We start from the raw sequence: 25,593 nt of genomic DNA on the forward strand, positions 1-25,593 counted from the left end.
TCCAGCACGATACCAAAAGGTCGTCCCTGTGGCAGCCGTGGGGATCCTTGCTGTAGAAGAGAAGTACTCGCGTGAGGGCACAAACACACTAAGATCAGGAGAGTGCAAGAAGAAGTGAAAGGGAGGAACCTGCACTACGATGGGTTTCACTTCACTGGACATCTGGGAAGAAGTGAAACAGTGCAAGGAGCTCTCCCTCCTCCCCGCTCACGCTGCACGTGAAAGCGAGCGGGACGTAGGCATGACTCCACAGCGCCTGCAAGGAGGAACGGCATCTGCAGCAGGGTAAATATTCAGCTGGACTAGCCTATGGAAGAAGGATGCGTAACGTGGCAAAACTAGGAGCGCTCGCTGACCTTTACTACTAAAGATATTTAAGTTTCACAAGAATATAGTCTTTGACTGATTTTTTTTTCTTAGAGCCTCTGACGATCCAAAGATCATGCAACAAAGCATGTGATCTGCAATAGCACAAAGGCAACCCAGAACTCTAAGTGCCAAACCATGTCAGGGAAAAAAAAAATAGTATAAAAGATATCTGACTTTTCATTACCAGTGCCAAAATAGTGTGATTTGCCAACTGGGCTGCTTGTCCAACCTCCAGGCTGTCCCAACAGACTTAGATTAGCTGCTTCCTCACATATTATCACTATTAGCAGCTATCATAGACAGAAGACATTAGAGAGTCACACATTTCACAATAATCAAACACGCCAAACATAGCTGAAAACTGGATAAGAGATGAATTTTATCCATCAGGGAACTAAACAACTAGCATGTTCTGTGCTGCCTAGTTGCAGGCTTAGGGCTTATACTTGCCAAAGGAGGAAACAAAGTGCAATTCCTGACTCCTGTCAACTGCTGCTGCAATCCCACTTCAATCAATAAAGCTCAATGAGCATGGGAATGCAGTAATGCAAAGTCCACATATTTAAAGATTACCTTCATCTCCCATGACCTGTATTAAGTGCATCATCCTCGTAGCACCTCAAAGTTCACTTTCTTCCAACTTCTAAAGAGGAAGATTTGACCGAACTCTTTCTGCATCACCCAAGTGTGATTTTGTTCTTACAGCTGATAATAGCTTCTGGCATAATGACCATTTACACACCAAGCCATGGGCAGGAGCGCTGCAAAATTTCTGGAAATCCCAATACATCAATTTGTAACATCAGGGTTTTACCAGACCATCAAACCTCTATGGTATCTACTGAGCAACCCTCCTGCAGATGCAGCATGGTTGATGTATTCTTTTTGTTTTATAGCATGAAGTGAGAAAGATTATGCAAGAAAAATGCCTGAAGACAAAAGTACTTTTCTTAACACCACTTGCTCACAGATGAGAAATCTGGGGGAATCAGACAAAGATTCATAGCATATGCAGTTTATATTCATGTTACAACCACAAAACCAGCCATTGTGACTGACAGCTGTCTTGTGTTCAAGGTAAGTTATAAGGAACAGCAGGTAGATTTACCTTTCTTTTTCCTTCTTCTGTTCCCTTCTCGCTGGCTACTATCCATCAGTCCCTATGTTATTTGAAGCTAGTTTTATATTGGGTCTCACTCATCTGATATTAATTTGCTGTCATTTACCCATTGGATATTAACTGCGTACTAAATCTGTGCAACAAACTCCCTCACCACTAATTATCTGCATTAGATCGGAATTATTAATAATAAACAATCAATTACCGATTTCCTCTCTTGTTTCAGCTCCTGGACATAGCGTGTTAACTCTCCAGTGATAAGAGAGGTCATGTTCTCCGAAATGACTTCATGCTGCCCGGCATAGTCATTCATTTCATTTAAAGTGGCTAGGAAGGCTCGAGCTGATGTGTACCTGCAGAGGACAAAAACACATTTTGCAGCCACATTCACAGCCAAGTTATGCTGTGTCAAGAGATATCCCCAGCTGCAAAAAATATGGGATAAAAGCCATTGAAGTACAGATTGAACAGGAAGCTTGAAAATGCATCATTTTTAGGCAATCTCAATGTAGACAGTGTTCCAAGGTACCCAAAGGTCACACGCCAAAACACCAGCTGTTATCTAGAGGCATTGTGGAAAATAGGAGGTAAGCAGTGTATTTCAAAGGGCAAAGAATACTCAGGATCTGCTATGCTACATCACAGGGACCGTTTCATTTCAATATCTTTTTCAGCAGTAACAAATGTGGCAAAAAAAAAAAAAAAAAAAAAAAAAAAAAAAAAAAGATTGCAGTAAACTCAAAATACCCATTTATAGCATAACTACCCAAAGGGAGACTTTTTCCCTAAGGTTAGGTAAAAATGCCAGGCAAGACGGGTGTATGTGCTGGTAGGATACTCCCCCCTCCCCACCCCACCCCCTCAAAAAAAGAATAACCACATTCTCACAACAGTCTTTATTTGGACTCATATCCCTATAAAGTATATAATAATAATATAGCTTCATTGTGTAAGTGGCAATGTCTCAGGAAACAATGACATAAATAGCTGATTCCAAACAATCTTGCTTACTTAGAGAGAGAGAAAAAGAGAGGCAAAGCTAAGCTATCTTAGTTAATATGAATCACTAGACTAGCTTTACACAATAGCCAGGAGGTCTGATCAAAAACATCTGAACTAATATAATCATACCCAAATCCAAACTCCTGTTTCACATTTTGGGGTAAAGGGCTCAACTATGCTGCCAAGCTCTAAAGTCACAGAGCAGCCTCCAGAGTTCTACAGTGCCTTCTTCCAAGTTTATGCGCTATCAAAACCTCTTGAGTTTTTTACTCAACTGCTGTTGAGTAACTTTAAAGAAGTCAAAGTGCTCTAAGGAAAAGGTTACAGCTCTGGCTACGGGGCTGTCCTTTGGAAGGTCTCTCCTCTCAAGGCAGTCCTAAAGAGTATCTGTGCTCTCATCAAGGGCAAGCAGGTTGTGTGTGACTCGTGACCCATCGTCCTCCGTATGCACTTCCCTAGTGCCAGTGAAGGAGCTGTGCCTGGACACCACTGTCACTAGGTGTAAGCACCACGGTAGCCGCTTTCTGCCAGGGAGATGCGCTCGGAAGGCTCCAGTCAACAGCAGGTAGCTGGGCAACACCATATCCTCCAACAGCAGCAAGTCACGTGGCAGCCTGCTCCAGGATTCGGGAGCTGCAAGTACGTCCTGTCCCCTATTTCTTCAGGAATCAGCAATTTCTCCTGTCAGGACATTATCCCTTTATCAAGTTGCTAGCCTGTGCTCGCAGTCCATTTGAGTAATTTACTGCTTACACAGAGTGCTCAAGTTTTAGGCTAGAATTAACAATGCTTCTTTTCCTGCTGAAGCTGATTAGAGTCTGGTCATTCACGTCAAAGAATCAGGATCACCCAGTCTGGCTGGAAATTTAAGGTACTTGGAAAACAATCCCAAAGCACCTACAACTCTGACATCCAAAGAAAATCAAGTAGTTAGCAGACCAAACTTCTCTGAAATTCCATTCCATGATCTCTACCTTATAAGCCCACTTCTGCTGGCATGATTTTTCACATCCTTACTAACTGTCACTTACAGAACCTTTGGTTGACAACTCAAATCCTAGTCACTGACCTAACTTCTTTCCGTCCTAACTTCTTTCCGTCCCAACATTAATGCACTCTCACCTAGTCTCATATCATGAACATACCTGTATTCTTCCTCTTCTTTGGAGTTCTTTTTGGGCTGATATTTCTTGGAGAGGTTCCTAAAATTAAAAACACACACATATATATATCAATTCAAAAGAAAACTCCTTTAGTATAACTGGACAGTCTCTGCATACAGATAATCTCAAATACTGTGGGGCTTCAGTTTTATTTGGTTGACTAGATACCTTGTCAGAAGTATGATTAATTTGACTATTTGATTTACATTGTAGTAGGACCCAGAGCACCAGGCCCCTCTGTGCTCAGTCTGCATAACAGCAGTAAACTAACACACTCCAAACAGTTCATAAATTGTCTCTCCCTCACACTCTTTCGCTATATGTAAGTAATAACAACAATAATAAAAATAAACCTGACTTTCAGTTCTCCTGACGCACAAGATCCCTGTGCCCCATCTAAGGCAGAGACCTTTTTCCAGTCCTTAGCACTACTCGTCTTGGGCATGGGGACAAGCTGTACACATGCCACCAAGGAGGTGCTACTCAAGGAGCAAGGTCCCAGGATTTGCTGCAGCAGGTGACACTCAGGAAATCTGGCTGCATTCTGTACTTCCAAACAGAAAGAACAAAAGAATAAAAGAGCAGTTTTGCTAAGATTCAGTGCTAGCTGCTGCACCTGTTTCTGATTCATGTTTCTATTTGCTTTTTGGTCTGCATCATGTTTTTCTGCCTTTCCAGCTTGTTTTCTCTGCTCGCTCATTTCTACTTCTTTCACGTGTCTTTCTTCTCTCTAGGAAGCCCAGACTCTGAACAAAACCCACAAATTCCACACAAGAAATTGAAGGAGTTCAGCGCTTTCTTACACTAAAAATAAAACTTTGAGTTAAATTCTCCATCAGAGTATCTTGTGTTAGCTTCTCCCTTTTTATAGTATGTCTGCATGTTATGACATGCAGGGATATGGTGCAGTCCCTCCACCCTAAATAGATATGATACAAATAAAAAAGGTTTGCCACAGGCTGAGCAAGGTATAGTAAAAGCACATGCCTTTATATTTTAAAAAGAGCCAAGGTTGGTTTATCTTAATATTTGACAGATCTGCTTTCCCCCCACCCTCCTTTTACATCTCTAGTTTCTTACATGGCTCCAAATATCTTTGTATCACAGGGGTCCTGAGGGATGAATGTATCAATTCTCAAATCATACCCATGGTTGAGGGGAAAAATGCAACCCTGCATGAAGGGTTAAAATAAAATGAGAATAAACAAATTGACCAAGTTTGTTTTGGAAGTCTGGTACAGAGTAAGGAATAGAACTCGGCAGTTCGGAGCCTCAGAATACCTTCCTGTGTCTGGGACTCTCTCCCACATTCTTAAACATTTTTGGTTTTATTCTTCCTTTAACCTGTCACACTTAAAATCCATTATCTCAATAAACTCAGTGCGTCTCAGGTGTGTTCCTTCATTAGACAGACCAAAAAAACCCAAACCAACCAAAAAACCACACAAATAATCTATTGGAGTTTCCCAATGCAGCTATATCAGCTCACTCCACCTCTATAATTCAATCTCTCCTCCTTGCCTAGGATGCGAGTGATTTGTTCCTACCCGACTCATCTTCTGTTTCCTGCTTGTCTATAGCAAAACCCCCTGGGGAATCCTTGGGGCATTCCCCCAGAGAGCACAGCACCACAAAAGCAGGGGGTTGGCAACATATCTACCCCCTGTAAATAATGGGACATTGTGCATCTCAAAGGCAACTAACACAAGCATTAGAGACTGTCTTTTATTTTCTCCCCCCCATCATGGCCACTGTCTAGGTCACCAAGGTCAATCATAATTCTCAGTCTCTATAAATGCTGGGAAGAAAGGAGGAGTCCTGTGCATCACTACCATGTAAAAAAAGGTGCAGGAGGGGCTAAGGAGCTTCAGCCCTGCACTCCCCTCCCCTGCACTCCATCACTTCTGCCTCAGCACCTGCAGGCCCTACTGAACCAGGGCCTCTCTGTACTGCAGGCCCTGCCTAACCCTTCTTCAGGCCTCATTTCTTCCACCTTATTTCAGAATGCAGGCCAAGAGCTACCCACCCTGGAGTGCCCTTAGCTCCTCTCCCCTCTCTCTCCTTCCCCATCTATACTGGATCTGACCTCGAGTTGTCCATTTTCTGGGTCTGGCTCACATGATTTGTATTCTTATCTCCAGCTTGATGGTCCAATCAGAAAAGTAGAAAATACCTACCAGGAATTTCCAGGAATTTAGCTACTTGTGATGTGTCTACTGAATAGCACAGAAATTTTGTGCATTTCTCAAGAACAGTAGCAAGATTCCACAGCTGTCAAATCCAATCATATGCTGCAGTCTGACTAATTATATTAAGTGTCCAAGGGCAGAGGGTGACTCTTTGACTCTTTCTCCAGCACCCATACAACAAGAGCCTTTCTTATGAATGCAAACGCTCAGCTTGAATGCCAACTTGCTGCTAGCCATTCTGATGGATTCCTAACCCCCTCGGCTCCTTTGTGAAGTCCCAATTTCATGGAAAAACTTAACAGTGGAAGAAAGACCCAAAGCCTTAGCAATTAACCATGAGCAAATAATGAATAAACCCTAGTATGCTACTCAGTCACCTAAATAAGCCTTGTTTACAAAGCAAAGGATTTGTTAGCAGAGATGATAAAGGCATGATATCTTAAATTAATTTTTACTTTCTAATCTCTAAATTAGAGTTATTCGGTAGCTAAAAAGAATCTTTATAAGCCAAACAAATTGTCATTAAAGAAATGATGATCTTACAGATGGGCCTGAATAGATTTAGGGTCTAAACAGATACAACTCAGAGTCCTGAGCTTGATATTTCAACTTACCTAAGCTGTTTTGCATAGCTGAGTTCAATCTCTGTTCTTTCTTTTACAAACTTGATGTATTTTTCCAGAACATCAATACCCCACTGCGTGTGTTTTTCTAAGTTGTCAAACTGGTCCTGCAATGAATCAAAAAAAAAAAAATTATTAGTCTCACTGAGCTTAGAGATAACTTTAAAGATAACTTTTAAAAAAATCCAAATTACGCATCACCGCAAAGAATGCACTACTAATATTTTCCATTATTAGTTAGGCATTTTTGAAGCATAGTTTTATTTTTTTTAATCATTAGAAGTCTGTATTTTAGTAAGAGACCAGTTCAGCAATGTATTTCATTCCCGATTTTGAACCCATTTTATTCCAAAAATCCTGGCAATTCACTGCATACAATATTTCTAATATTAAGACATACTTAAGCAGCTAAGAAATAGAAACTCTCTCACCAGGGTTTTATTTTACCCTGGAGAGATAATACAGAGCTCATGAATTTGAGGTCTACTCCTACTTAATAATTTTGATTTTAAGCTGAAAATTATAGCTTTATGCTTAAAGCCTGACAACATTATGCTTTAAAATATTGTTCAGCACAGCTAAACACTTTTCCACACAGCAGAATTTACTTCCCCTACAGTCTCGTTTGTTTCTAAACCAGAGAACATGCTAACAAATGATATCACAAAAATGATGCTAGCCATGTTTACAGCAAGTCTTCTCATCCATCCCCATTTATATATACACACTACTTTGTTCTTCAAAATATTGCTGCCCTCCAAAGCAGTCATACATGCCCTCACTGAAAAGTTCTCCAGTCAGAAGCATTTGTACAAGTCAGCTTGGGATTTCCAAATGCCAAGAAAAATGAAGCAACCCTAAAATCCAAACTAACTACCCAAGCCAACTACTTATTAGCATCTACAGAGCTAATTTAATATTTGAAATGTGGCAGAATGTGATATTCTGAATACTTATCTTGACAGAAGCGTAATGTAAATTAGATCTTTAATATCAGCCTGCATTAGGTCACTTTGTTTCACGTGGAAAGTTAAATATAGCTTTGTACAGCTGCGATGCAAAGGTTAGATTTGCAGTGCCTTCCAAAATCCACAGAGTGATGGATCCTGGTGGATGTTTAGCTGCTGCAACTAAGGCTTCCGACTGAAGTGATGCTTCTTTCCTTTGGGGCTGTGACTTTCAGGTTGCAGAGCTATCAAGCCATCATCACACCGGTATAAACCCACTTCCTCCAGTTCACAGAACAGAAATGCAGAGAAGACTACTATGAAGCCTAGGACACGAATCATAGAATCATAGAATCATAGAATGCTTAGGGTTGGAAGGGACCTCTAGAGATCATCTAGTCCAACCCCCCTGCACACGCAGGGTCACCTAGAGCACGTGGCACAGGACTGCATCCAAGCAGGTTTGGAAGATCTCCAGAGAAGGAGACTCCACAACCTCTCTGGGCAGCCTGTTCCAGTGCTCTGTCACCCTCACTGTTAAAAAATTTTTCCTTAAGTTCCTATGGAATTTTTGGTGTTTCAGTTTCCGGCCATTTCCTCTAGTCCTATCAGTGGCCACCACTGAAAAGAGACCATCACCGTCCTCTGCACTCCCTCCCTTGAGGTATTTCTGTTGCTTCTAAGCAAATACCACTTTGTTGCAACAGAGCTGTCTCCAAATGCCAGTTCAACTGCTGTCGGGAGAGCTCCTACTAGCATATGGCTGAACCTCATTGAAGGAAAATCTGCAAAATTCTCCCGAGAAGCTAGTTAAAGCAGCTGGCAAAATGCAAGCAAGAGGACACACAGGGTTTGGGTGTCTGCAAGTTTGCTCTAGTTTAGCATAAGGTAAGACTTAAAACCCATTCAGGCAAACCAGACTTCAGTTTGAATTGTTAGCTTTAACAACTAAAGAAGCACTAGGGGGTACAGCAAAATGGTAATAGAGCAAAGTGAGAGAAATAGTCATGAACTTAAGACCCATATGCCAGGAACTAAGACAAAACCCTTAGGGCTAACTGGAAAAGATTCAACATACACCAAACAAAATTCTGACATCCAGCAAAATAAGCTGCCCTTAAACCAAAGCAGTATCTTTCAGACAAAAAGGAGGATGTACGTATTGTGCAGCAAGGGAAGACATGTAGTAAGCTAGGACATATTTGCATATAGACAAACCCTCATTTCATAGGCCTCCACAGCTGGTGAGGACACAAAGCCGTCACGGTACCACCACAGACCTCTCCTCGTCCTGGAGGATTCAGATCAGGCAGAAACACACTGTGCTGTCTGGAGCTAACTCCGGTGCAGGGTCACCTTTCGCTCTCAGTTTCAATTATACAACCGCTAAATCTCTCGGACTGTGCTGGCGTCAAGAAAGCAGCACACAGAGTCTTTAAGGATTTTGGTAAAGGCGACTCATACTCGTCAAAACCCTTCCCTTTCACAATCTGCATTATTTAATATGAATATATGCATATGAAAAAAATATCCCATAGGCAGCCAATTACTCTTTACTTGTACTACACCTTCCTCAGCTCCAAAGATCTCTGCAAGCACAAACCCCTTTCACCACCACCGATGCCTCTATTTTCAGAGCATCACTTAGATCACAATACGACAAAAATGGAAGCGGCCCAGGTGGCTGGCTCTGTTTGTTGTTACCCCACAGATTAATCTGCTGGGCTGTTCCAGAAGTCTGACAAAGTCAAGCTGGGAGGAAGAATACTCCACACTGTGCAGTGCAGAGGTGAGTACACAGCAGTGTGACAGACTGACCAAGGGAATATGCCCCTTTTCTGTTTATAGAAGTGAACATAAGACACTTGTCCTGCTCTGAGCTGTAACCAGAAGAACCTTAACTCAATTGAATGTGAACACTGACCTCCACTATCACAAAGGGGAGTTGAAATTCAGCTCCTTTCTGTAGTTTTTGCTAAATATAGAAGTCTCTGCCATTTTCTGGTCATTGAACAGTTTTGTTCAGAGAGTTATTTCACTGAACAGCCAACACCCCACAGAGGTATTTTATATTGGGGTCAGTTCTCTATTTTAGTTCTTTTGTGCGTGCGTGTGTGTGTATTTAAGGATGCACTGTGGAAAAAAAGGCCAGTAAAACAGGGTCAGGGAACACCTTTGGTTGCTGAGCATGAGAGCCCAAGGAAAACACACTGCAGCCAGGCCCCTCATGCAAGCAAGTTTCACAGCTGAAGGCAGGCAAAGGCTGTACATTAAAGCTAACAAGGCATGGGACAAAAGAGGACAGAACACCATCATCAAAGAGTGTAACCTTTAAATCAAGCAAACCCAGTCTTGGGTACATGCAGTAGATGTAGAAATCAAGCTTGTTTTAAAAAAATAATAATAGAGAGTATTTTGCAACGATATACCTTGAAGTGATCAATATATATATATTTTTTTTAATAACTACAATACTTCCACTGGAATTCACTATGGAAATATGTTACCATTTGCCACCTTAAGCTTTTCTTTTAAGCAAGCACCCTCGCTTTTCTGCAGCTTGCTTCAGTTGCCCAAACAATGTCACTTTTATTTTTTGTACAACAGACTGCTCTATGTATCCAAAATTTCTTAAGCAGCAAGCTACTAGAAAAACAAATGAAGTTTTTCAAGAAGCCTATACTCCAGTATTATATTTTACCAAAATTTTCACTGAACTTCAGAATCATTTCCTAGCTCAAGACTTTTTTTTTTTTTTTTAATTGGTATTAATCCCAACAGAAATCCGTTGTCCACAAGCAGATCAACATCAGCAGATAAATCAGATAGTGTCTTGGTTAATGTAAGCCCTGGCAGCCCTGTGGGCAATAAGCTGTCTGGACTCCAACTGCAGAACTCAAAGAGGATTTTCAAAGACAGAAAGACCAATGAAGTACCAACGTCTCACTGCAAACCCACAAAGGCTGCTGGCTAGGGATGCATCTACCTTACAGAAAAGAAAGAATGCAACTTGAAGATGCATCTGACCTAGCTCTGAAGGAGTTTGCTTTGAAACTAGGAGCAATCTAATCACAGCAGCAAAGTGCAGCAGCCTTGGCACAGGCTGGACACATGCTCAGCAGGCAGCGTGTGCCACGAGAGCCACGCAGGGACAGGCACCAGCTGGAAGGGAGCTCAGGTACCTTCAGCAACTGCTGCCTCAGCTTTGGGTTGCTATCTAGGCAGTCTCCTGTGTTTGCTTGCGCAGCCCCCTCAGCCCTCCTGGTAGGAATGGCATTAGAAAACACATTCCACAAGGCTTTTACATGCTCAGAGATGAGCAAGGAGACAGGGCAGGAATGGTGACGTGGTGGTCAGGGACCTCACTCCCACAGCCCCGCAGCACATGTGGGCAGGGGCAGCCGCGCAGGAAGGTCGCCCTGTGCTTGCTTTGACAAACACTGAAGTCTTGTCTAGAAGCATTTGCTGCTTCGCCCTGGGCGAGGGACTGGCTTACAGCTCTCTCGGGTAAACGCTGCTCTGACAACGCTACCCGGTACCAAAGCAGCTCTCTCTACAACCTTCGTGTATCATCTATATCATCCGGTCTGCCAAACCTCAGTATCTTCCCACTTTCAAGTCTGCACTGACTCACCCTTGCGCTATCAACAGCTTATTAAAAGGAGAAGTAGATTTTGGACTGACAAGCAAGATGTGCACCCAACTAAACTGCTCGCAGAGCTGCAACAGGCTGCTCTGCGGCAGACTCCCCTGGCCGCCCGCGAGGGCTCTGCCCACGTTCCCCAGACACGGAGCCATGTGAGCAGACACGCTGCAAAGCGGGGTTTGACTGCAAGCACTTTGGAAATAAAACAAAAAATCCCACCCCACAACACGCGCATTTGTTCACTGCTTAACGTGTTCTTAGAAAAAAAGAAAGAACTTGAGTCTTTCCAGTATGGGAGCCACACATTCAAATATCTGGCACGCTTCGAAGGCTGCATCCCTAAGGCAGCATGTTTCTAACTTTATTTCTATTTTCCATTAATTCTCTCCCAGGATTTTTACCATGGCCCACACAACTTAGCATTCATGCATTCCCTTTGAATCTCTCTGCAAGCTTTCTGCACTGACAATGCTTGGAATGGAAATAGCCATGTCTGTCTGGTTTTGCTCTTTTTTAATAACCACTACTTAAAAATGGCAAATGCTCCGACTTCTCCACTGTTCTGCTGAAATCACATTCCCCTATAAAGCAAAACATTTTGGGAAGAAGCAAGTTGGCCATCAAAAGAAACCTTTCTTCCTACTTCTAAGTGAGATAACATGAAGTACAATCAATTACTGCACAATAAAGAAAAAGAAAGAAAATGTAATTCATTGGGCCTTTGAAGACGAGCTCAGAAAGATGCTGCTTATTCTTCAAGAAAGCTTTCATCTATTGTGAAATAGTTCAACTTAAGGCTTGTACAAACCCTATGATAGATGGGACCTTAATTTGTCTCGAGCAGGCTTCAGTATTAGTATTTACTAACACAAAGGCGGTGGGTTTGCTCTTCCCGTCATCAGAGCTGACGGCTTCAGCTCCCCGCGGCGAGAGGCGCTCGCTGGGCACGTTCGCTAAGCAGCGCCCGAACAGAAAGGGCAGCGACTTGGAGACGAACTTCGTGTCCAGCCAGGCCAGCCATCGCGTGGCTGCAGTTTGGTTTCTATGGGGAACGAAACGTTCGATTCTCGGGCAGTGCCGGGAATTGCTGGAACACGAATGGTTGTGTCACCCGCGCAGAGCCGCTCAGGAGAGGCGGGTGACAGGCTGTGCTATATCAGTAACCAGGTTAATCTGTCATCCGTGCTGCTGCTCTCGCCGAGCGAGGCACCTTAGCACAGACACGAGCAGGAAGGGAGTGCTGCAAATTCATGTGCTAACAGCAAAAGAGCAAAGTGTCTGTATTCAGCATAACTCTTCTACATCTTTAATCCAGTAGTATGAAAGACCTGTCTTTAGTAAAGGTTAAGAATATTTGAGGAAATTCTAGTGTCACACTGCTGGGAATTTCATTCTTTCAAAAAGGAAAGCAAAACTTGTTTATCCACCCTCCTAAATATACAACTTAGAATACAGGAATTAAACATTAGTTTTCATTATTTCATATCTTTCCCCTTGCCTTTTTTTTTTTTTTTTTTTTTTTTAAAAACTCTCTCACTCATTTCCCCAGGAAAAGAGAACAGGAAGAGAGAATTAAAATGAAGATCAAAAACATATTACAGTGTTCCAATTCTAGTTTTCCTTTGCTTTTAAATTCTATGGCTTAACAGATACGAATTAAAAATGAAGAATTATCAAGTTGATAATTCTTCACAGGGCTACTAAAGTCCCATATGGCACTACAGTGCTAGAAGGATACAACAGAATTCAGATGCACAGATACCCTGAGACCCACGATGAAGCCACATGCAAATATGCTAGTCTTCAGGCAAATTAATAATGAAGCAAAATACATAAACTGGAAACTCCTACTGCAAGAGTCTTCCAGAAAGCAGAGATGAGGAGAAAAAAAAAAAAAAAAAACACATAACTTCAGCATCTGCTGATTCACCTATTACTGATGAAAGGCAACTTATCTTAAAAAGACTGTGCCTTAAAGTTATTGAAAACCTCAGTTAATGACAACTAAACAAGCAGCTGTGTTTATACATGTTAATAATACCTCTTATTGCACTAGACAAACTCACCTCTAATTATCCTACTTATATCCCCCAAAACATTTGGAACTCAGCAGTTTCTGATCCACATTTCAACCTTGGAGCCCTTCACTTTGCTGAAGTTGTAAAACAAACCAAGTCCTCTAATATTAATTTTAGTTTGGATTTGCAGTGACACTGCCCCAGTATAATAGCAAGGCCATTTGCAAAGCCAAGTGCAGCACAAGGACCCAGCAGCTTAACTGCTCTGCAGATGGAGCGCACTCACCCCCACCCAAAAAGCCACCTTGCACAAACTCAAGGGTGACCCCTCCTGCCAACTGAGTGCTATGTCACACATGGGTCCCTCCATAGCCTAACTCTGTCCTGATAGGAACTCCACTTGTGACAAGCAAGAAGCACTCTGGGAAAAGCAGCACTCCTGCTTGAGAAGACCAAAATGAAGGCCAATGAGGTCAATTGTTTTCCCACCTACAGTAAAATCACACAGGTCCACCACCTACTAACTGGAAAGTTGAGCTTATCTTCATGCTAGAAGAGTTTACAGCCTGGTTGCAAGCTCACAACAGCACCTGAAACACCAGAGCAAGGTACAGAGCTCCTGAGGAGAAACAGTGCCGTGAAACAAGACACAAGTGCTGAAAGGGGGTAAGGGAGGGAGAGTGACTCCAAGAGCCACAGCACAGGGTATCTCAGGTTGGCAACAGGACATCTCTGCCTGCTTGACAGGTCACTGGGAGCACAGCCCAACCGCTGGCATTTGTGACCCACTTCAACACCTCTTTGGGCGCCTTGCAAACCTGATGCTCTTGGTGCACATGAGGCAGCCTCCCTGCGTGAGCAGGAACAGTGTCACCAACCGCCAGGTTTTCACATATGCGTACGCGCACACACACAGAGGGGATGTTTAGCTCTCGGTTGAAAGCTCAGAGCATGAGCTATACTGCTTCAGGCAGCAGCCAGGAGCCTGAGTCACCGCGGGTGCAAGCAGCAGCACCAGGCAGGTGCCGCACGCCAGCAACGGCCTCCTTGGTGCTCCAGAGCTGTTCCTACCACGACAGCCAACACAGCCGTCCCCACCATGGCTCAAGTCATACGAAAGAGCCCAAAGCCTCTGCCACCCTGGAGTCAAGCTGAGCCTTCTCCTCCCCCTTGGCCTGATGCATCCTGCAAAGGATGTGGTGAACTTGCGGTCCCACCATGGCAACTGGGCAGATAACAAGGCGAACACAGAGGGTGGGCAGGAAGGTGCAAAACCTGCCGTCCACGGGGGACGTGGTGGCTGGTGCTGCGAGGAGGGGCAAGACAAGCAGAGGAGTGATTCATTCTGGGCAGCAGGAAGGAGCAACCCCTGAACTGGAACAGGACTGGGCTGATGAGCAATAGGTGACTAAAAGAAACAGCAGCTGAGTCAAAGGATACCAGATAGTTTCGAACAACAGGGCAACAAATGCGAGACTAGCAGGAAGCCTCTTTTCTTAGAACAGGGAAGGTTCTGATGCGAAATCATGTTGGTTACACACCCTGGTTGGCGTGAGTGGGTGGACATAAAATGGGATAGATTAGGTGGACTTACGGGCGGGGTTTCCTTTTCGTTCAGGCCAATGATTTCCTGAAAAGGTTGCACAGAGGTGCTACGGGTGTCACACAGGTCACCCCTACATATCAGTGCAAGATGCTTCAAAGCTGCATGCATCTCTTGCATCTCTGGCATCCTGGAGCAAAATGTCACACTGTTGAGAAGGAATATTATGTTTTTCTATGAAAAAAGTAAAGAGTCACAAAAACTGTTTGCTATATCCAAGAGCTACTTCTCAACGATCACCAGGCTGCATTTCCCTCAAATGCTTATTTCCCTCAAATAAGTTCACACGTTTTGAGCTCTGAGGCACTGCATGGCTTCACTGCCATGAGAACCATGCGCCACAAGCAGAGTGCTCAGCAACCAACGCTCCTTCCCAAGCAATCGATTCTGCTGAAAGAATTCACAAAATAAATCCCGAATGGGATGGAGTTTTAAGGTATATTACAATGTGCGAACTACAACTCAAGTGAAGGATATTAGAAAGCTCTTAACAATGAAAATAAAACCTCAACTAATGGCCAAAGTACCGTCAGAAATATCATCTAGTTTAATTACTGCATTCCAGTCTTTTACTACACATATTCAGTTATTTAAATCAAGGAGAAACACATAGAATGCTGCTTTTCCTTTTGATACTAGCACAATTCCATTGACTTAAATGGTCGTATTCCGAATAGACACTGGGATAAACAGAAAGAGTAATCTAGACATTAAAATTCAGATCATTTACCTCAGAGTCATTAGCTAAGCAAAGGCTGATAACTGCTGAAACCTGCCAAGCCTCAGGGAGAGGATCCCTGCATTTCTCTCATTAGTATTAATGATACCCACACCCACCGAGTTCATTTAGAAAACAAAGAAACAAAACAAAACGAAAAACAATGCTGGCCTCTTCCTCTGCTCATCCCAGGGGAACAGGAGCCGGGAAAGAGATTCAGTTTTTGCTGACGGGATCCAGAGCAGCAGCCTGAAACTGCACTGACCTCGAGGTGTTCGCTGCTCTGTTCTACGTGTTATAAACAAGAGCTTTGAAAATGAGCAGATTCTGGGTGTATCGCTGCTGCCAGGATGGTATAAATCACGATCAGAAACAGAGCTCCACATCGGCGCTGCCTCCCGCAGGAACTGCAGCACGGTAACAATGCTAAATATATGTTGTTGTTGCTGCTGCTGCTGTTGTTTTTCCACTAAGATTTTTCTCAGTTGACAATGTTGCAACTCTTCATGGCTGCCCAGCAGCATCCCACTTCCCTGCTTTAATACACAGCTATTCTTTTATTCTGAAATAACTGGAACAGCTGCAATTTTCAAACCAACTCCCAGTAAATCTTTTGGTGCCTGGCTATATATTTGGATTAAGTGGTGACTGATTTTCATCCTCCTCTTTTTTCCATTCTGTGAAACTCTCCTTTAATAATACCAGCTGTTAAAACAAAGATCAACAAGATCTCTTGCCCACAGAGTTTCCCTTGAGGCAACTGTGTACTAATTATTAAGAATGAACTGTACAGAGTTCCTGCTCATTGCACAAATAACCAGAATAGGAAAAATAAACAAGACCACTCAGACATTTAGAGGACACCAAAAAAAGTGATTCTGCCTTTTATCATCATACCAAGTTACAATAGCAGAACAGAACTAGCCACAGAACAACACTTCAAGATGTAGTTGTCTGTGGCAACGTATTTAGACTTTAGACTCTCTTTAGAGGAGTTATATTTGACCACATACACATTTATTTTTGTTTCTATACAAATACATATGTAAAATAACCCCGAAATCAGTGACCATGTTAAACCTTGCAAAATAAAGTCCTTGATCTCTAATTGTAACGCACGTGGGCTACATTTGAAAAGAAATCAGGTCTAACAATGTAAGCTTCATATTTTCAATAATCTCCACTAAATAAACCACCTATCAGGTAATTTAGCACATGTGATACTCTTATCTATATAGCTGCTAATGCACCCAAGTGCTTTTGTTTTGTGAAGTTTTCTTTCCCTTGTGTTTTAAGGGACAGCAGCCCTTCTTCCTTTGGCTCCACTTTTCTCCCTTTTGTGGTCAAGTGATTGTTTGGTTGGTTGGACCAATAACCTCTGCAGGCACCATGTCCTTGCAGGAGGCTTATGCACCAGGCCAGGAAATAAAAACGTTGTCAAATTACTGCTATAAAGTATTCCTTTGCAGATAGGGTTAAACGAAAAAGTGTTTAAGATATTAAATACCACAACATCACAACTACAGTCCTACATTTGTAAAGGGCCACTTCACACTGAAGACCAAAAGAGATAACTGCTATGCCTTAAATATTTCTATCTGCCACTGTATTCTGTTTATAACCACACATCAGATTTGGTGCTTCTGAAACAGGAGAATTCTCAGTAAACTTCCTCCCCCCCTTTTTTTAATATCAGGGACATGAATAATTCAGGAAATCTAGTGCTACAGGCAGACGAACAGTGTCCCTTTTTGCAAGAAAGGAATTCCAAGCACACAGCATTTTGAATGTCTGCAAACATAGGCATAATTCCAACTTAAATTTGAAGCGCAAAGTTGATCTCTTCAAAATTTCTTATCAAAGCTCATTCAAAACTCATTTCATAACTCAATATTATGCTCCACTTGCATGCTCTATAAGAGGCTAAGGATCATGGAGGGGGCAGGGGATATTAAATCCATCTATTGGTGTTTGCCACACAACCTTTTTTTTAATTAAAAAAATAAATAAAAAAATCAATTCAGCATGACTCAATCCTCTCTACAGCTATGAAAATGGCAACCAAGACATTGAACTAACATTTTAAGTATTTTGGTCTTACTCGTCTATTATTCTTACCAGCTTAACTGATACATTCTTGAGAAAAAGGACCAACCTTTTTTTATTATTATTATTTGTGCTGCATTTGCAAAGCTCTGCAATACTTCTTACAGCGAGGCCTTTTGTCTTTACTTAATTTGTAACAGGATCTTCTCATTCAGAGTAAGAGACCATATACTCTTATACTTAGTTGTGTTCTGTTTCTACCCAGCTTGTCCTCAAATAATGTGGCACAACTCCCGTTAATTCTAACGTGAACTCACAGTAAAACAAAGTTTAAGTCTGAGGAAAGTAATCGCATTTCCCTTAACTGAATAAGCACGGCATAAAGCCTCTTTTTTGCAACAGAAGCCCCTCTCAGCTCTCAATAATAAGATCCCAGCAAGAGTAAATGAATGCGTTGAAGTAGGTGGAATATAGGAGGGGAAATACCGTACAAAACGCTGACCCACCAGAAGTACACAAAGCATTTGTTCAGCAGTGACAACGAATAATTTAATCTGAGACAAATTACCAAATAAACAATTAAATTACATGCTACAATACAAAAGAAAGTTCTCCCACGCACATTGCATGTTTGCAATGGAGTCAATAGAAGAGCATTCATACAGCCAAGCCCTGAGGTTCTTGGATCATGACTGAACCGTCTGAGCTCCTCATTCAACTAGTCAAAATTCATCACGAGAAAATTATATGCATCTGAAGAGAACAAGGTAAACTCCAATACACTAAGCAAACATTCATACAAACACAATAAAGAGATCATGTGTCACAGCTTTGTGAACAGGAGGAAGAACCAACTGGTTTCCATACTATAAACATGCCATGGACACAGAACAGGTAACTCACAACACAATTCTCTCTACCATCCCTAAATCTGAAATACCCACCAACACATTGGAAGCAAGTGATAGCAGCTGCAAAGACACTTTGAGGCCCAAAGTACCCCCTTTTTGTGAAATGCTGACTACACAAAGAAAAAGAGTCTCTGCTCTGAAGCAAGTATTCCCTACGCTCAAGCTGGGACTTCATGAGGCAAACGTGGGAACCTCAGCACTGCAAGCAGGACAACGGGGTTTGCTGACTGACACAGATTTGGCAGAAAGGCCACACTCTGCCTCAACAGACAATGTTCCAGTTCAGTATGTTAATAAAAAGATACTTTCCAGAAACTGTAGTTTAACTTAAGTAGGGCATCTACTAATTGTAAAAGCTGCCTATCTTTTAGGAAAGCAAAAGCTCTAAATAATTTAAGGCAGTGCTTAGCAGAGTTCATAGAAAAAGCCGCACATTTCTGCCTCATCAGTCTGACCATTTTGTTCCCCTTCTCATCTTCTGATACCGTATATTGGCCTGTGTCTAATATCATTGAAATATGGGACAGCACTCTGGCATCTTTTAAAAATTCCCATTCTTAAACATCAGTGTATACGCAGCTGCAACTGCTTCACATCCACTTCCCAATTTTGAATTGACTGTTACTGGTTCATAAGAACTGGCCTGAAGTTCTGATGCAACAGATGATAAAATAATATATTATCCACCCATTCTGGCAGCTTTTCACTGAAATCTCTGAGCTCAATCTCTCAATAAAAACATTAATCTTAAAACAACCTCCTTCACCACCTGCCCCGCTCCCAAGAAAACAACCACCCTGCTAAAATGTTTAAAACTTTGATTTTTTAAAAATCTGTTCCTATTTCTCTTTTCCAAGAATTGTCAGATAGCGTACTGCTTTCAAATTCTTTTGTCTTAACACACAAAGAAGAAAAATGATTTAGCCTCATATTAGATCCACTGATTGGCATCTTTATGCCAATTTGCAAATCTAAGCTACCAGATGGAGCATTGGAAAGTACATATTAAAATACCAGGGTAATAGTACTTGGTCTCACCAAAATGATGTTTTATTATCCAACCTAATCATAAAGAAAATTGTTTTCAGTATGAATCCTAGATGGTACACCAAGATTAAATACATATTAAAAAACACAATAAATGTAATACCATTGGCATTTAGGCAAAAAATATTATAGTAACCTCATATAATAACAATAAGCGACACAATAAAATCTAGAGCACAGTGGAACTCCAAGACAACTAACACTCCCAGAAAAAGATTCTTAGTAACACCGCTAAGCATGGGATGCACAACATTTTTCAATCTTGAAATTCTTTATAAAGCTGTCAAGGCTAAGGCAGGCAGACAAGAATTTAAAACTCTCTTTTAAGGAGTTTAGATCTAACAAAGCTCTTGGTATTTTAGTGACATTGCGGACTCTTGTAACACTGAAGGCATTTAGAAGTGCTAGCAAATTAATATGCTGCACCAACTCATTTGGTGAACAATCTCATTCAGATCTTAAGCTGCTTGTCCTGTGTTCTGAATGTGTTAGCAGGCTGAAAAAATGTGAGGCGCCACAGACGCTTTCTGAAAGGCTGCTACAGTTCCTGAAGCGTAAAGCAGCTTGCTGTACTTTGGACTGATTATGGGGACAATGACAAAACATTCCCTCTTAAAGACCACCATGTAACCATGATGCTATTAAAGTAATAACATGATCTAGGGTTCAAGGTTAATAAAAGCTTCATAATAAAAGTAATGGAGAACTGCTGAGGAAGCTTTCAGGATCATAGCACAATGTGTTCTACAGAAATATTTATTAACATTTACTAATAAATTGCTTTACTAAGACAATGCCACGGAAAAGAGTCAGAACCACAGAAGCATCACTGAGACCTGCTGCACTACATAGAGTGCCTGGGAAGTATCATGAATAAAACCACACAGCTACACAGCCCTGGTTTCCACTCTTCTCACGTTCTAGTAAGATCAAGTAAACAACTTTCACAAGTACAACAAGAAAGAGATTGCTACATTATTATGTGCTATTTGTGTCTTCCTACCATAGCAATAACAAATGACAATGATCAAAAAGAATGGCAAGTCCTGCGCTGCTCCAGCCAGTATTGCTGGAGGAAATCTACCAAATGCTCACTTTGCTTCCAGGATGTAATGGATTCTCTAAAAGTCTATTGGAACACACAGTACCCATAACTGAAGTGCAAATCTGTTACAAATTCACTTCCCCCATAACCCTGGGATTCAAAACAAGCAGCTGATAACATGGCAATAATGATGAATGCAGATGGTTCTGTTACAAAAATACTGCAAAGAGCTCAAGGAGACTGGCACCTTGCAGGAGAAGCATAGATGCAGGTCACCCTGTGGCTGCTCTGTTCCAGCAGCAGAAGAGGACACAGCATCATGAGCAGAGTAAAATTTCAGTCACCTGGACTAAACCTTTTCTGAAGCAAGAAAAAAGTAACACCCCATTTTAAGAATTATTTAGGCACATTTGGTTCAAACTAAGGGAGTCGGAGCACTGAAAGGTGGAGCTCAGCTCATTCCATTCACCTGTGCAGGAACTAACTGGCCTTCCTGTAATGTCCAAACACATTTTCACAACACTACAGCCTACAAAGAGGCATGTAGCAGTTTCCTACAACTCGCTATTTTTGAGCATGGTCATGTAGGATCTCTCTCAATTATTCATTTAAGGAGGAGGTAACTAAATGAAAAACAAACACTCACTCACACTATCCTCCATCACGGATGTGTGGTTATTGCCAATGCAACTCAAAGTCTAGACCTGGAAAGTTTTAAGCAGATGCCATTACATATTCATGTTCTTTTTTTTTTTTTTCCCAATGGTTATTTATCTGAAGGATCTGATTTAATATTACCTAAATAATCCTTAGAAAGGCTTTTAATAGCATTAAGTAATGCAGCCATTCTGCTCTTAATCAGCACACTGTATTGATTTTCAATTTAAGAAAATACAACCAAATTAGACACTCTCTATTTTAATTTTTAACTTTGACTCAGTTCAGCTATTCACAAGCTTAGGATCTTACAGCAACTGAGAACTTGAACAAGTGTATCTGCAAGAGCCTTTCATTATTTTTCCCAGACGATAAGAGTCAGGACATGGATATGAGAACTCTGAGACCTGTGTATCAGTTCGATATCTGTGTGTGAAGTGCGATGGAAACCAAAGTACAAGAGAATTCATTTTCTCTGCAGGTTCTCATATTTTTACTTTAAATCATAATAGGGGTGGAGGGAGAAGGAAAGAAATCAGATTCCAAACATATTTCACAATAAAACCTACCATTAAGGGAAATCAGTTAGTGGGTTGTTCTTTTATCATTTCATATGTATATAAACTGAAGACAGATCCTATTTACATTGCCATACTTCCAAAAGTATTCAGAGTACTTACTAAATACAGTCCAGGAAAGACATGCAATAAAGTTATCTTTAACCAAAGAAATCAAAATAAATATTTGCTAAAATAACATTTCTTAAGAATTAGCATTAAACTCAAACAGCTGATTACAATGGGACAGCCCATAACATTAACTCATGAAATCTCTTAGAAACCTCAATTTAATCCATATTATGCCAACAGAAACATCTTTGTCTAAGAAATGCATTTATCTGCTTAAGCCCGACTGATAAAAACTGGGTGTATTAGAGGAGCCTAAAACGACCGTTTTCATCACTGCTCTTCTGCAGAACCATAATTAAACTACTGAATACTTTCTGAAAAGAAAAACATGCAATTTCTTGCTCATAGGGGTTTCACTGTTATTACAAGTATATAATAAAACAGAAACCTCAGTAATTTGTGCATTAGCCTCCCCAAAGCAGCCCAACAGCAGATCGAGGCAAGTTACAATTAACAAGGCGCCTTCCAATACTCTGCAGACTTGGATTCAAAGAATCTACGGCACTTGCAACATTCAATCAACCTTTAGGAAACTTTCTTAGATAAACGTGACATTTCCTGATTGGGGCCTCAAGTCTGCACAAGGTCCTTGCACTACTTTTGTTGGCATTTTTGGAAACATAAGCTTCAGATTGTGAAGTACATGGTGACTTGTGTTAACCTTTGAGTAACGCAAGAGATGCACAAAAAAGAACAATGCTTTCAAGTATAAATAATCTGCTGATGGAAGGCAAAACATAAGCAGGAGGACAACAATGGAAGATGATGGGATATTAAGGAACAACAAATATTGGTCTCCCAGAGTTCAAGACTGAAGCATAAGGCATCTACACACAGAATTGGAGAAGAGCCTCTTGGTAACAGCACCGAACACACAAATGTTTTGAAAGGAAGCGCTTGAAATTAGGCTGAAGGTTCTGAACACTGCATAGCCTTGCACTGATACTGATGCAAACAGAGCGAGCAACAGATGTTCAAAGCAGAGTCAGCATTGCTGAATTAAGCTCGATGATCTGAATTTCTAATTAACCTCTAAAAAACAAACAAAACAATCAAAAACAAACAAACAACCCCCCCACACACACACAAAATACAGCCAAAGATCCACAGTGCAAACAGGCAAAATAGGTGCATTAGGTGCATGGTCTCTAAGTAAAAGTTCATCCCTTTACCCTCTGAAAGGCTCTCAAATAATTGAAATTACTTGCTTTTACTAATACATGTTACTTTGTACCACAGTTCAGTTAAAGCACATGCAGAAAGGGGTCTTTTAGCCCTTACTCCTGTGAGTAATCTCAGAAACATTTTACAGAGCCCAAGTGTTTTGTGAAATAAAGCTATTTTGGTACTTATCATAATGGTTTCATATTTGAAGTGACAATTGTAGGAAAGTAGATATAAATATCATGATTTTTATCTTCTCTCTAAAACTAAAATTACTTAAAATTATGATAATAGCTGAGATTCACTACCAATACCAAAAGCGTAGCGGTTGGTTTGTGGGTTTTTTTTGTGCGTTTCTGACTGCTTTTTTCACCTTTATTATTCCTATTCCATTTAGGCTGAAGAACTTACAGTTTACCAATTTCAAAATCAAATATTCCAAGACATAAGCATACAAAACAAAATGCAAGGCTTCAGAACAGTCATCTCAGAAATGCTTACCTATAACGCTGTTTCAAGAAATAAGTGCATCTATCATAGTGACTCAATTTATTTTTGACTATCAGAAGCATTTAAGAATATGAGCAGCCATTCAAAACAGTTGGTCTCAGATTAAACTCCTCTGCAAGAGAGCTGAATAATGGCAACTCGGATCTTCCTGAACTTTGTGAAGGGAAAAGCCCTCAGCCAAGGCATGACAGCTACAGCAAATCAATGTGACATGCACAACAAGGCCAAAGATCTCCAAAGCTTTTGGTAGACCTAGAGAATCTAACCTGCATGTACAGCTGTTCTGGTACACAAAGCCTACCAATTCCATGGTAATCCATTTCAACTCACTATTAAAAAAAAAAAAAAAAAAAAAAAGCCTGCCCTTTTCACTCTTCTTGTTATCTGTGCTTCACTTCAGCTTTTACCCACTGTATTTTCCTGCAACTCTGTTGGATTAAAGAGCACTCTGAACAGAGGAAAAAAGGTCCTTCTTTGAAGGATAATAAACAGGAACCTCCAACCTTTTGCCATGCATGGATTAGAGTTACTGATCTTCATACAGCAACTGGAGCATCTGGGCACAGTTCCCTGAGCGTCCCATGACTCCCCAACTATCTTATAACCCAGAGATAGACCATTTGCTTGATGAACAGTTGAGTCATCCAAAAAATATGAAAGAGGATATTGACTTGAACCTGCCAGATGCTTCAGCTGCCAAGCAGAGAAAGCAAGCTTGCCCCCTGAGCCAGACTGATGTAGGGGATGGGAAAAAGAAGAAAACAAATGCATGTTTACCTGCATGTAACAAACATAAGGGAAAGAAAGGGACTTTCTCCTAACGTGACCACAGCATCTCCCCCAAGAGCAAGGACAATGAGGTCCATTCAGTGTCATAGTGACAGAACCTGACACTTATAGATCTTTGAAAACCTACACATGCGGCCCAAAGGTTGACGCAAAACTGCGATAGCCTTCAGCCAAGAAAGGGAAAGCAAAGAGCCTATTTTTTCCCTACAAGCTCTAAAGTTTAAACCTCTTCTCTGTAGTGGACTTCTGTTCAAGTTCCAGTCCAATTTGGCTGGAATTTTACCCACCATAAACTGATGGCCCATGAACCTATAGAGCCAAAGAAGGTTATTATGTTAGAACACTTTAGCAGAGCACCTCCAAAACCAGAGGTAAATAAGACAAGCACGTACATGTTTCTTCAAGATGACACATTTGCCAATTTTCACCAGTGACATTAAATATGTCTTCACAAGCACTATTAATAAAGACTCACTTTTTCAACTCCCAAAGTCCTCAGGCCTTTTGGATATATTTCTACTCTTATGGAAGAAAATACCAATATGTTTTAAGATGGAAAATTACTGCTTACTTGGTTTGTGCAGATTGAAATGGAACAAGGCAAAGTGGCGAAAAGCAAGGCAGAAGAAATGGCGCATTTCTTGTGTGGAAAGGTGAAGTTACCCTCCTTCCTCCCTTTTATTTGGTATACTTCTGTATGTGAATGATATTCATAATGGTCAATAAGCACATCCATTAAGGTTACTTGAATATTATAATCAATTAATATATAGAATACAAGTCAGCCATATTATTTCATTCATCAAAGTTAATGAATTTCTAGAACAGCTGACTGCAACCATGACATTTTTATTCTCAAGAGATTCATCCATAATTGTAGACTTTAAACGCACAGCAGCAGACACAACCTTAACATTTTGCAAAATAGAGCCATAAAACCATATGCACAGGAACCTAGACTTCCACAGCACCAACTGTTGTAAAAAGCGTGTATTTCCTAGCTTTTCTAGAAGCTTCATTCTGCAAATTTAGTATTTGTGTCCCTATCTATTTTAGGAAATGGAACACACATACAAAGGATGGAAAACTAGTTATTAATGCAATGCCATGAATAGAACTATGTAGTTCATATATTTCTTGTTTTTTTTTTCCTTCCCTGAGAGAATCTGAGTACTAAGCACTGCAATATACAAAGAAGATGTATTAGTCCCCTTCTGTCAGGGTGATTTGTGCACATGGCTTCTTTCTTTGTTTTGGGTTCATTTTCTGATTATTTAAAATTCTCCTTATCTGAGAAAGCCTCTCCAAGTGCATTAGGGCTTACACAGTAGTCCCAG

The 25,593-nt window shown here is 41.1% G+C and overlaps 1 protein-coding gene across 19 annotated transcripts in view; it reads right to left on the bottom strand.

Annotated features, from left to right (window-relative positions):
* Positions 1 to 25,593, bottom strand: part of FNBP1 (formin binding protein 1) — an 85,572-nt gene that overhangs the window by 48,702 nt on the left and 11,277 nt on the right. For all 19 annotated transcript variants that reach the window (XM_088525250.1, XM_088525259.1, XM_088525252.1 and 16 more), the window contains exons 3-5: positions 6,458 to 6,573; positions 3,637 to 3,693; positions 1,695 to 1,842 (exon numbers count right to left, since the gene is read on the bottom strand). In XM_088525250.1, coding sequence (XP_088381376.1) covers positions 1,695 to 1,842; positions 3,637 to 3,693; positions 6,458 to 6,573 — 321 coding nt within the window. The remainder of the gene's footprint in view (positions 1 to 1,694; positions 1,843 to 3,636; positions 3,694 to 6,457; positions 6,574 to 25,593) is intronic.

Source organism: Tinamus guttatus, unplaced genomic scaffold, assembly GCF_059628265.1.
Source record: "Tinamus guttatus ecotype Peru unplaced genomic scaffold, ASM5962826v1 Tinamus_guttatus_pri_ptg000226l, whole genome shotgun sequence".
Taxonomy (NCBI): Eukaryota; Metazoa; Chordata; class Aves; order Tinamiformes; family Tinamidae; genus Tinamus; species Tinamus guttatus.